Here is a 13,568-nt window from a genome sequence, read left to right on the forward strand (position 1 = left end):
TCTTAATTATTTCAGGAAAAGTTTAGGTCCTTATTCATTGTTATTCCAATGCTGGTGGTGTATGGTCATCTCTAAATTTATTTTCTGGTTTGTTTAGTTTGGAGTCATTCATGTTGGATCTTTGTTTGGATAGATGAGCATTCTTTGATATCCTTTATATGCAGTTCATTCATGCTGATACTAACACATGTACTCTTGAGAGTTGCTTCCAGTTTCTTGTGGGTTACTGTGCTAATTAATTTACCTGAAAACATGTGGTCATGTTAACATGTGTAGACAGAGAGGTCAGGGAAACTAAGCAAGTGGAATCATCTGCTTCGAGGTCATGCAGATTAGTCCCTGGTAGATGTGAAGTTCAAGTTCTGAGGTTTCCTAACTGTTTTAAGGCTTAGATGACTGCAGTAATGTTGGCTCTCTTATCTTTCAATTTACGAATCACAAAGTTTTAAGCGTGATTTATGAAAAATGTTGTGTGACAAATAACGTGGTGTATCATTGATTTATCGATAACATCGTCGTGATGTCTTTTAGTAAGAATTAGACAGGCCAACTATTAGTTGTTGATAAAAGTCGATGTTCTTGATTTTGAAATTTCCTGCTTTGTCCATATCAATTTCATTCAGAATTCTAAGTTGCCATAAGTCCTGTTTGACTCCTAATCCTTCATACTTATCTTGGAAGAATACTATTTAGACTTGAAGAAAAGGTCTTTGATGGCTTTTTATTCCTTCCCCCAAACCCCTCAATTCATCCACTTATATCTCTGTTTTTATCAATTCTCACAAACTTTTTATCTGTAGCATTTGTGCTTCAGTAGGGGAATTCCAAGTGAAGAAAACTGAACATTTTTATTATGGTTTGTGATATGGACGACATTTTGAAGCTCATGAGGAGCATTTTCTTGATACCTGTATTTTGATTAGATCAAAGTATCTGTTTATCTGAGGACAAAAATGAGGGTGGTGATTTGAAAATCTCCATGATTGTGAAACTAAGATGATTATTTTTGTTTTTTTTTTTTCTGAATGACAAATCCTTTTTGCTTTACATCTGAATCATATAATGAGTATGTAACTCATGTCATTTCTTTAATGTGCAATCATATTATTCTTATTTACCTGAACAATTCAGCATCCTCATGACTTTTTATCTTTATCCATCCAAGTGCTTTGCCCCATCATCCAGCCATGAATGGGTCAAGGTAACCATAACCCTAACAAAGTTGCACCTTCCTCTACAAAAACTCCTGTGTCCAACCTCAGCTTCCATGACCTTTTCTTGCAGAGATGGTTCCACTTTTCCACTTTGAAGCACAACTTGTTTGTTGTTTGTGGTCAAATTATGATGATACATTACTTATCCATCTGAGTTTTACTTGTTCTTAGATCTTAGGAGGTTTAGCATGATTTTTATGGTTGAAAAAATCAGTTGAGCAATTCGGTTTGGATGCTTTGTTGTTTGCAATTGCCTTCAAAGCATAGTTATCATTATTTAGGGAGGATATTGACCTTTTCAAGTTTTGACTTATTGCAATAATTTATATTTATATATCACATATAATAATAATAAATTATTAGTTATATAATGCTTAGATTGTATAGTAAAAATGTAATTATTAAACACCCTTTTGTTAAAGAATGACTTCAAGATATTTGATGAAAGGATAAATGAAAATTCAAACTATTAAAGTTGGATAATAGAATAACAAATTAGCATGAGATGATAGTAAATGCTTGGAGAAGAGAGAAAAATAATGATAATGAAAAAGAATTGGTATGAAAAGCTACTGATCAAAGAAAGAGAAGAAACTCTGTAATGAAAGAGACAAGTGAAGGGTAAACGAGAGGACAATATCAAAAGAATGAGAAAGTAACAACACATGAAGAGGATGAGATAGAGTTCCCTTTTTCTATAAAAATGAAATACCTCTAAAATTATATAAAAAGAGTAATTATATCTAATAGTATTTTGGTCAATAAGTAAAAATAATAATTTTAATGTTTAGTCGGTCCGATTCCTAATATTTTTTGTTAGATCGACTGATCCGAGTTCAATCACTAATTTGATCGACCCGAATCCCGATTTAGTACACCCTAAAATTATATAAAAATAATAATTATATCGATTTGATCGGATTCATGATTTAAAATATCTAAAAACTATATAAAATAATTATATCTAAAATTATTTTGATCAATAAGTTAAAAGTATTAATATATTTAATTTATATCGGAACCGATTCCTGATTCTCCGGTTCGATCGACCGGTCCGGTCTAGGTTTAATTAACTAATTTGATCGAGCTGATCTGGGTTTAATAACTAAGAGCAGAGAAGTGTCATCGGAGCCTTCTTCGGAAGGAAACCTTCCCATGGATGGAGGGAAAGCGAGCTGAGGAATGCCTCGAGTCGTGAGCTAAGTCAGGACTCGAATTAATACCGGACAGTTGGGTTGAATCACAGCAGAAGGGGTATTTCCGTCTTTTCGGTTGCAGGGAGATAAAGGAAGCTAAAGAATACTACGACATCACGATCGTCTCATTTCCTTCTTCGCCCTAACTCCGCCTGTGCGGGCGCCCGACGCCATCTGCTGACTCCCCCTTGGGCGAGATTGCGGCATTTTAAGGCGGCGCTTCTCGACTTCATCTGGCAACAAACAGGTAAAGCGTTTCTCTTGGATCTTCGTTTGCGAGATTTGTTTTAATTTGTTGTCCACGAGGATTCAGGTTTCTTTCTCGTGGACCTTCTTTGCTTTAATTTCTTTCGTCCTTTGATCTCCTGGGCTCTCGATTCCTTCATTTATAGCGCTAAGTTCTCTATTTTAGGCGGTTGAAATTGGTATTGGGGATTCAGACTGTTGATTAGGGTTTAGATCAAGAGTAAAGATTTCTTCTCGGGCGTGGGATGATTGGATCAAGAGGGGTGGTAGGGGAGAAATGGTCGCAGAGGATCCTGTGGTTCTGCGCCATCGGCAGCGCCATCAGTACGTGCTCTTCTTTTTCTTCTTCTTCTTCTCGCTGATTTCCGAACTAGAATGCAGCTAAAAATTTCATCTTTTTTCTTCTTCTGTGGTCATGATCTTGGCGGTGGTGTGTGTGTAGGCTTGTACATGGTGGCCGTCGAGAGGCAGGCGCAGAACCGGCAGCGGATGATTTCCGAGGGTTTGAGAGATTTGGACGGTGCTTCTGACAAATCTGGAGGCGAGGATGTGTGAATCGGTTAGATAAATGCCAGAAACTTTGGCCAAGCTTTGAATCTTGCATACTGAAACTATGGTTATGGCCCAAAGAAAACAAGTGTGAGAACAAACAAGAATAAGTAGCATGAGTTAATTTTTCCTTGGTTTTGCCACAATGGTTTCTTCTTCAACTGCTTGTCATGCTTGGGAATGAATGGTATTCGATCATACAGAAAATGTAACAATGCCTTTCGATCATAACCATGAGCTAGCTTTAAATAAACATGACAACTTGGATTGATTTGATCTCTTTCCAATTTTTGTGGATCTTCCGAGGTTTCATATCCTGGCTTCCTAAAAGCAACATCAACCAGATTCCCCAATTGTGAAGAATAATCTCTCTCAATACAACCATCATATGGTCTTAGGTTTGTGACCTGCTGAGCACACCAAGTATAGCCAAATCATGCTAAGATCAGGTAATAAATTTCTAGACAGATGCACAATGCACTACTGTAACACTATGATCAATATTGAATCACCTCACCCACTTCTGTCACGCCAAGATATCAGAAATGTCACCAAGACATTGTCTTACGACCAATAATATTATGATCACTGATCACATTATTACAGGAACTGTTGTTGCATCACTTGTGAAGTAAAACCTATTGAGAAGACTCAAATGTGGTATCTCAAGTCTGCAAGAACTCCAGAATTCACAGGCAGACCCCCCCCCCCCCCCCTTCCCCTACTGTCTGTCTCTTGGCTGTGTATAGAAGCGCTTTGGGCATCTAAAATGATGCAACAACATTTTCTTTTTTCTTTCTCTACTTATAATTCTGTTGTCAACCCGGGATAGATGGACCCAACTGATTGATTTCAACTGTTCTCGATCTTGGCAAATATACGAGACCCTAAAGGAAAACGCAAGATAAATGACAACATATATTGAGAACAAGCATGATAATTGATGCGTGCAAATGCACAAGTTTATTCTCATGGAACTAGTCGATGATACTGATGATGTCCATACTTTGTGAAGATTCAAACTAATACAAGATAGAAACAAGAGGGAGAACCTGTCCGGGATGTGCAAATATACAATCACTGGAGTTACATACTCATCTCTTCTGGCAGGCTAATTTCTAAGAAATACAAGCTGAAAAAAGAGTAGGCCATGTCAACCAACTTAGACTGAGAGGAGACTAGTTAGATACAATTATGAATTATTGAAGAAAAAAAATGAACATCAACAGTCTCCTATGAGGATCAGTTTCATGTTCAACTAAATCAACTATAAAGTTTTAACCTAAATATTTGTATGAGTATGATGGTAACACCTTTGCAAATTCTATCATACTCCTTAGAATGGTAAATAAAACAACTTAAAATCATTTAACAAAGGTAATTTTGTCATTTATGATTCTGCTATTATCTTGATTTTAGGTTTTTAAAAAAAAGGCACCAAGAAATCTTTCATTTGCAAAATGAAGCTTAAATTTTAATGGATGTCTAACCTTGCAGACATCAAAGCCATGCCAACAAACACAGCTTGGACTGCTTGTTTATGGCCTGCATATTCAAATGCTAGAGGCAGCATTTCGTGCAGTGTCAGAAAAGCCATAACTCCACCAACTAGACAAAGCAATAGTATAAGAATCAGATAACCGGTAAGTTAGTATCTTCTAATGGAAAAGGATGGGAATAATAGATTTACCTGATCCAAGTAAGCCTTCAAGAATCTCAGGACTTAGACTGCTTGGGAACAGGTAAGCTGCAATTCAACAAAAAAGGCAAGTTAGAACTGTAAACTGCAATTAGCAACAAAAAAGTTTTAACCAAATCATAAGCAAAATCTTAGCAAACAAAGAATTTGTACATACCATCTAACAAATTAACCTAACCCTTTCTCATCAACCAGTGATTAATGCTAGGAGTTACCAAACATTCAACTTGTAGACAATGATCACCTATCACTTACAGTGTCACATGGATTGATGCACATCCAAGAGTCCAACTTAACAAGAGTAAAAGAAGAATTCAAAATACATTTATTAAAAAATAAAATAGAAAATTCATTAAATAAATTAATTACATAATATGTAATATAGTCTTTTCACATGCTTTTGAAATATACCAATCAGATCTGAAGGGAAAAAAAAAATAAAATATGAAAAGGAACTAGTCCCTCATGAATAGTCACCAACTCTCCCTACTTTTGCACGACATCTCTCTCTCTCTCTCTCTTTCTCGACCATCCAATCTCACGAATAGACAAACCTTACAGCAGTGATCATAAGTTCATAACTATGTTATATTAAAACACAGTGAAAAGAAGTCAAGACTGGAATCAGCTATGCCAGCCCAATGAACAAGAAAGAAGGAAAGCTTCAGTTTGGAATATATGGTCCAACTGAGGTAACATAAGATCATCAAGATGAAGCAAGTAGTGCATACCCACAAATATGACACCTAGTGGCTCAGCAAACCCAGAAAGTGTTGCCAATTTGAATGCCTGCCATTTGCTGGACCAAGCAAATAAAATTCAAACTCAGACCTGTATCAACCCCTTCCAGAACAAAGCAGTAGTACTGAATGTGCTACAAGTTGTCATAGTAAGCTATGAAATATTACAATTATCTTAGTAAAATGAGATGCACTTAAGAATCTCTTGACACAAATTTCTCATATTTCTAAGCGTACTTTAATAAGAATTAAAGTAAATAACTACCTTTGTGTAGCAAAATATACAGGAAGGGCTACCGCAACACCCTGCAAAAAAAATAATTAAAAAAATTTCAGAAAACAAAAAGAACCACATTCTTAACCACACTATGTTCAGTTGAAGTTTCATCCTTAATGGAAACTAAGATGACAATAATAATTATAATTCTCAGCACAGTTAAGATTTTAAAAAGTTTATGTTTTCAGGTCAAGCTTAATTAGATTCAAAGTTATTTCACTGGAACAGTTTAAAGATGAATCAGCAATAACCTTGTATGGTCTCTAGGTTCTCTCATGTCAAAACCATCCATTGATTTGTGCTTTTACCAGAGAAGCACGAAGGACACGGGACACGAACATGACACAACACTGACACAGTGACATCATTTTTTAAAAAATTACGATACAGACATGACAAGGACACATGTAATTTTTAATTACATAATATCTTATTAATATGAATTTTATAGGATTTATACTTAAATTTTACAAACTCAGCAATGTGTACAAATAAATATGACGCCCATGACCCATCTCCATGCAGAATCCAAAGTAGATGGCCCTCACGTGAGGGCCATGCGAGCACAATGCCACACGCGAGGACCACGCGATGAAGCACGCAGGAGTGAAGCGGGAGTGATGTTGTGTCCAACAAATATAAATGAAAAATAAATAAAAAAAGACACAGCTGAACGTGTGTCAGACATGTGTTCGACTATGTCGGCAGTGTATACGTGTCCGGTTCATGTCGAACCTGAACACATCCACCAAAAGTACATGTTCATGCTTCTTAGGCTTTTACCATATTAATCTGCATATGTAGCTTTACAATGCAAACAAGATGATCTTTTTTGGGGAAACCTATTGTATTTGAATTTGCTTCCTTCAGCACAATATTTTCTGTTTTAATTTGTTCAATAAACACATTATTTCACATACACAAGGGCCTAACCTTGTTTCAACAAATTGGAATTGGTACTCCTCGAGGATTAGGTGGAATGTAAACACGTGGAAAGAAATAAGACATGAAAAAGGTTAAGAAAATGCATATTCAAGCATTAGAATTTGAAGGTCTATTTCATGAACATAACTTAATGGAGAAACAACTTTTTGAAGACTTACAGTATTATAGATTTCAGATGAAGGCAATGGTGAATTTTGGAAAACTAAATTTACAACCCAATATAACTGAATAGAGAACTTCACACAAACTATAAATACAAACCGAATAATCACCTCCGGAATATTATGTAAAGCAATAGCCAATGCCAAGTTGATGCCAACACGAAGTCCCTGCAAGATAATTGACCAAGAACAATTAGTTACAGTACATGATTGGCTTCAACATGATTTTAACTAATTGTGCATAACAAACTTTTTATGTCAACATATCCTCAGTATAAATTTCAGAAAAACAATGGGTGTAGAACCATATGTCAACACATCCTTCTTAGAAAATTTATATGACCACTGGCAGAAGAGCCATAAACCACGACATCATCCTTTCTAAGATCAAATTCTATGTCACTGTTTCATGGGGCAAGTTCCTGAGTGATAGTCACACTTTTACCATGACAAACCATTTAAGACAAGCTCATTGAACACTGATGGCAGTTTTGAGGTAGCAAGATCTTTTCTTTGTCTGAACTACAAAACCAACATAATTATTAATATTGTGCTATCTCATTCAAATGTTGTAAATCACCTTATAGCAAGAATCTAGCTTAAGTACGACAACAAATTCTGTCTGTATCCCTACATTCCCCATCCAATACTACTCCCACAACACCATATAAATAAATATATAAATAATTAGCAGCTGTATAACATGAAAACAACAAGCACTCAATCAACACTATGCACATAGTATTTTATTCAAGAGAGATATGATGATAGGAATCCATGTCATAAAGCAAGATCTTTAATCAAGAAATAAGAGATATACCTTCATTGATCCAAGAAAGACCGCCATCCCCTCGGGAAAATTATGCAAGCTGATGCCTGTATCACATAGATGAGATGAATGGATTCTACATATGCAGAAGAATGCAAAGGTTGCACAATATACATGAAAAGTTGGATAAGTAATGAACTTTTCATAAGAATCCGACATTATGTAAGCAAAATATAAGGAAACATATTTTTCCATCAATGATGGGTGGTCATTAGACTGTAACAATAAAGGAAAGCATAAGACTAATACATGAAGAACTCATTCCAAGAAGTATGTGAAGATATCAATTTAAGTTTCTAAATTCTTCCATTTTTAAACAAACTTATAACTAATGTTAACATTTAAATTGGTTGTTGATACCCTATTTTAAGTAGCATATAAAATATTTTTTTCTACCTTATTGAACTTTCAGAGTAGCTTAAGAAAGTAACTACCACAGGAAAGAAGACATGTTACTATCTAATGAAATTTGAGAAACATTAGCACTTTGAGACCCAAATAATTGGGCCTTTATGACTTGTCAGTTTACTGGGCCAACCCATTTTGGCTTTTAAAACCATGTGCATGCATTGCCAGAATGAGTGTGAGTGAGGACAGCATAGACACGCACATAACAAAAATAGGAACAACATACTAGCATCTAATGCAACAAAAGTTTTACAGCTCTAGAATAACATGTACTTATGTAGTGTCTGACCTTTCAATCATATTCTTAGAACAAGCTTGGACAATAAGCTCTGCGAGCTAACAACTTGAATAAATAGAAGCTTCACAACAACATAAGCATCTTAGAAACCTCACGTCTATTGTATTTGTTAAAAGCAACAGTTTCCAATATCTTTAGATCTGGATGTTCACTTAGTAATAACACTAAAATAAGCCACTTAGTTCAGGTCATGTACATAAGACTTCTAGTTTTTAAGATCTCGGACAATGCATGCCACAGCAAAACTTACCAATTCAATAAACGATGTGAAGACTTTTTATGTAATAAAGTTACTTTGCTCGACCATTAACTTCTGTAATATAATATCTCAGAAAGCTGCATTACATATTCAACCAACATGTTGCACCAATTGTCATTAATTAAAATTTTGAAAATATTGATTTTTTGAGGATCCTACCAAAAAATATTAAATCTAAGTATATACATGCATTAGAAAGGTTTTCATTCTTAGATATATGTTAGTGGGTAACTATTGAACACTAAAAGAAATCTTTCAATAATCTCACTATTTTCACCCTGATTTTATTAAATGGGATATACACTGTGGACCTTGTAACGTACAGACTATTGTCATAGTAATTCTACAAAAAAGAATAGGCAGGAAGCATCATATGTAAATTTTATATGTAAATAATAACAGCTTTATCATTCAATATAAAGGAGAACTCCACAGAAAGATATTAAGAAGCATGATTACCAACTGCAGTGATTATCCCACTAAATAAGATTTGGTGTTGGTGTTTCCTGTTCATATCCTTGGTTGATCCATCATCTTCTTTCTATCATTATCAGAGAAAATGAGACAAGCATGAATATTTGTCTCTTACTAAGAGAGAACACGACTGATGACAAAATCATGTTCTCTAAGGTGTTGAAAATATATTCACACACCAACCTCTTCGTTTCTTGAAACAAATGATGGTTCTGGAATAAAATTTACAATCGAGGCGAAAAATAGTGCTCCAACAAAGAACTGCAGATTCGAGAATATAAAATTGAAGATAACAACACTGATAAAATAAGCATCAAAGGGTGTAAAGAAGAATTAACATGACAGTGTCAAGGACTTGATTGATTGCATTAAATAAATAACCCACCCAAACGTTGCCTTTAAGGAAGCCAAGAGTGTTCAAAGCATTATGCGCCAAGTCAAAGAAGGATATGCTCAACATAAGTCCAGCAGCAAAACCCTGACAAGAAATAAGAGTAATTTGTATAGCATATGGCAGAAAGAAAACTGACGGAGGATGAGAAAGAATGAGTAGGTGCTACAAACGAAGAGAAAGAGATAAGACCTGCAAAATACCGAGCATCTTGAGATCGGGCGTATGGTTTAAAACGACAAAAAGCCCACCTGCTTAGAGTAACAAACAAGCCATCAGGCTTGAAACAAACCCGACATAATCACTGAAACTACACAACATGGACCATTTCAGGATGATTCTCCATGACCAAAAGCCAATAAATTGCTCGTTCAATCCTATGTTAAAGACTAGCAGTTTATGCCAAAGAAAATTCCAAACTTTCATTTTTATCTCCAAACAAAAACTTTCAGTTCCTTCAATCACACCCACAGTAGAAATTACGACACTTGGCTTGCGAACATTTCACCTTCCCTGTAGAATTACCGACTTTAGCAACATATTTGAAGCTACAATTTGTCACCGACGACTGCTAAATCATGGATTAGACCGAAGCATCAAAAAGAACCACAGAAAACACTGGAGAGGCTAATAAAGCAACCCATTATCCGGCCACCCCACGCGAACTAATTAATGAGCACCACCGATTCACATGAAGAAACAACGAATAAACCCCAAATCCAACAAAAATCAAATTAAGGCCCAAAATCTGGTTGATTCGATGAAATTTCTAGAAAAAATAGAGGATTGATTGAAATCTTGGGGTGGTGGTGGTCGCGAAATGGAAGATTCGGAACGCACCAATCGAAGTGCTGAACCCGCCGACAAGGGAGAGCGCGAGGGCGATCATAACCTGGGAAGCCATCGAAAGCGAAACCCTAGAACCAAAAAAATCGTACCCTTCTCCCGTATCGCTATTGACGGAGGAACGGGAGAGGGTGGAAGTGAGGAAGACGACGAAGCGAGCGGCGAGCGGCGTGCGGTGTGGGGAATGACGACGCCGCGATATGAATAGGTGAGGAGCCACGCAGCCTCGCCTACTCGTACTTACTACCCGCCACATCACCTGTGCGGGACCTAGAAGAGAGCCCTTGGCCGCCTCTTGTTGTAGGTGGGTCAGGTCTGGGTACCGACCAAGTGCGTAACTGGGTCCAGTCTCGCGTGGTTCATGGCTCTTTTCTCGGAAGTGTTAGATTCCTTTTCTTTTATTTTTCCGCTTTTAATTACAATCAATTATAATTGCCACTTAAGCTGGCTAATTTTCTTAAGGCTCATATGGTCACATTAATGTCAACAAGATTATTGGCTAATAGAATATAATTCGACTATAAGCTTACGAATATAATCCATATAAACCTGATTCTTAATATTTATTGAGTTCCTCCTACCTATAAGATGCTAATCATCAAAGCAATAAATGTTCTCAACTCAGATGAGCACACATTTCTGTTCATCAAGAAATAGCAAGCAACTACAAGCTAATCTAATGTTAACAATCCTACAGAAACATCAGTTCTTGGCGCCTCAGCAAGAGATTTCAGGCACAACTCCATCATTCGTGGTTGTCAGCTGTGCATTGTAGCAGAAGGATGCTGCCTTCACCGAGGCATCTGCAGGTTGGATGTCGACTCCATCTATGGTGATGCCTGTGCAAGCTGTAGTTTGGCTGCAGTTGAGGCTGATGGCCATGTCGCTGCTGGACGTGCCGGTCGCCCGAATGTAGTGCACATCGCTGACTTGAACGGCCGATGTCTTCACCACCATGCAAGCAAAGCACAAAAAGCAGAAGAGAAGAGGCACAAAAGAAAGCTTTTAGTAGCTTCAGAAATAGCAGTTTAAGCTGCTGCAGACATCTGCAGATTAACAACTATTCTTGTAATCGAAGTGTTAGAACAAGTTTATGAGCACTTGCCATGTTGGGACAATCGTAGTCACCATTACAGTAGTACTGATCTATTATTATGGGATGATACACAGCAGTGAAGTTGATATTCTCAAAAGTTATGTTTCTTGCATAGCCAGACCCTCCCTGATAAGAACAAAACTTAATGTGATCATAATTTTCTATCTTGTTCCTAGATGGAGAATGGTCAACCTATCAGGAGTTTACCTGCCATGTCTTGATCCTGACACCATTCTGTGTCTCCCAGAAATTGCAAGTGGAAACATGAACTTGCTCCACTGCTGCTTGGGTTTCCTTCTCACCTAAGCTTCCAATGCTGTTTTGAGCAGGTTGACATAAGAAGCAAGTCTCCTTTATTGCACATAATAATATGGTTTATATCTTCATGGAATTTGCCACTTTACTTGGTCTGTGTTTTCTTAATAGCTGAAGTATGGAGAAGTCATACACACAAACCTGATGCCATGGCCAGGGCCACAGGTGATCTGAGTGATATTGACATCAGAGGTGCCATTTCCAATGGATATGCAGTCATCTCCTGCAAGCAGGTGGAGAACAACATGGTAACTGAGGAAACCAGAAGCCTTCGATACATCTCCACCAGTTCTCTCGAGTTCATGGTCATTGTTACCTGTGCCAATAGTTGAATTTGATACTGTGACATGTTGGCAACTTCTAATGTAGATGCCATCTGTGTTGGGGCTGTCTCCAGGAGCTGTTATGTTGATCCCATGCACTTGCACCCCAACAATCCCATATATACCAATGTGCTTCTGTTGGCTGTTTGTGAAGTCTAATCCACTCAATGTGAAGTTACTGCCACCAGAGATGGACAGTGCCTGAATCCAACATCCCAGCTCAGTGACAAATGAAATAGCTCCATGTCAATCAAATAACGGTGGTACTTACATTAGGTGCAGTGACGCAATTCTGCAACAAAAACAAACAATGATTGGTGATCATTCTTGTAAGGATATTTCATAGAACAAAGTGGGGAAGAAGATGCCTTACAGCACTTCTTTTGCAGTTCCACCAGATTTCACCTTGACCATCTATTTTTCCTGATCCATTAATTGATAACCCATCCACATGCTCAAAGTTGATCCAGTAGTTCCCCTCAGTATCCAAAAGATTATTAAGGGCCACAATAGTTCCATCAATCTATGTTGCAAAGCATATATAACTCAGTGAAAAAGGTTACAGAAAGATCACTTAGAAGAACTGATACAGAAAGCAGGCTGAGTAAGAAGAACCACAGATTGAGAGCTAAAATGGAAGGCAGCATGACTCAGTAAGAACAACTAGAAAATGGTAGATGACAGAGAAGGCAGCTTCACTCACTAAGAACATGAACATATGGTACCTGGACAAGGATGGGAGAGTTGCAAGGGCCAGAGAAGGACACTTTGCTGAGCAAGAATGTCATCCCTGCAGGGACAAGGAAGGTTGGAGTGCTGAGATCGTCACACACTGCAATCCATGTCTGCTTAAACGCCTGCAAAAGGGAAGTATGTGATCATAATATCAAAACCATAAAATAACATGTAGTTTGGATAAATTAGAAAGTAAATATCAAAACCATAAAATAACATGTGATAGATTTATGTATATAAAATCACATAAATAAATAAAAAAATAAAGCAATTAAAGTATGTATAACAATTAATATCTCAAGCATTTATAAGCAAGTATGAGCACCAAAGAGATTAACAGGCAAACAAAAATAATAATATCTCTACTTTACTAACACTTACAACAGTTGTATACTTCACACCTTAATGCATACGGTTAGTAGCATTAAGATGTGTTTATGAGGCAATAAATTACAGGCTAAAGTGTAATGCTTCTATTATAACTAGTTAGATATTAAAACTTTGATGGTAAATTATCCTTCTTTGTTGTTTGAGAACAACAAGTATTATTTCTACGATAATGAATGG

General features: G+C 36.8%; 1 protein-coding gene and 1 long non-coding RNA gene across 5 annotated transcripts; one reads left to right on the forward strand and one right to left on the reverse strand.

Moving 5' to 3' along the window:
- Nucleotides 1–2,850: 2,850 nt before the first annotated feature.
- On the forward strand, nt 2,851–3,351 carry LOC135609942 (uncharacterized). Its single transcript, XR_010485981.1, has 2 exons — nt 2,851–2,980; nt 3,099–3,351. It is a non-coding gene; the product is annotated as an uncharacterized LOC135609942 (long non-coding RNA).
- LOC135609941 (zinc transporter ZTP29-like) lies at nt 3,322–10,719 on the reverse strand. Of its 4 annotated transcripts, none has more exons than XM_065103774.1 (13): nt 10,527–10,718; nt 9,879–9,937; nt 9,681–9,773; nt 9,479–9,556; nt 9,281–9,362; nt 7,848–7,903; nt 7,139–7,195; nt 5,910–5,950; nt 5,636–5,703; nt 4,896–4,952; nt 4,696–4,813; nt 4,258–4,337; nt 3,322–3,612 (listed from the first exon to the last, which is right to left on the reverse strand). In XM_065103774.1, exons 1-12 carry the CDS (start codon nt 10,588–10,590, stop codon nt 4,292–4,294), a joined length of 819 nt encoding a protein of 272 aa, XP_064959846.1. In that variant the 5' UTR covers nt 10,591–10,718; the 3' UTR covers nt 3,322–3,612; nt 4,258–4,291. The 4 variants fall into 4 exon arrangements, with proteins under 4 accessions (XP_064959846.1, XP_064959847.1, XP_064959844.1 ...); XM_065103775.1 differs by having other exon boundaries at nt 3,322–3,615; XM_065103772.1 differs by lacking the exon at nt 3,322–3,612 and adding an exon at nt 3,745–4,092.
- Nucleotides 10,720–13,568: the final 2,849 nt, after the last annotated feature.

Source organism: Musa acuminata, chromosome BXJ2-4, assembly GCF_036884655.1.
Source record: "Musa acuminata AAA Group cultivar baxijiao chromosome BXJ2-4, Cavendish_Baxijiao_AAA, whole genome shotgun sequence".
Taxonomy (NCBI): domain Eukaryota; kingdom Viridiplantae; phylum Streptophyta; class Magnoliopsida; order Zingiberales; family Musaceae; genus Musa; species Musa acuminata.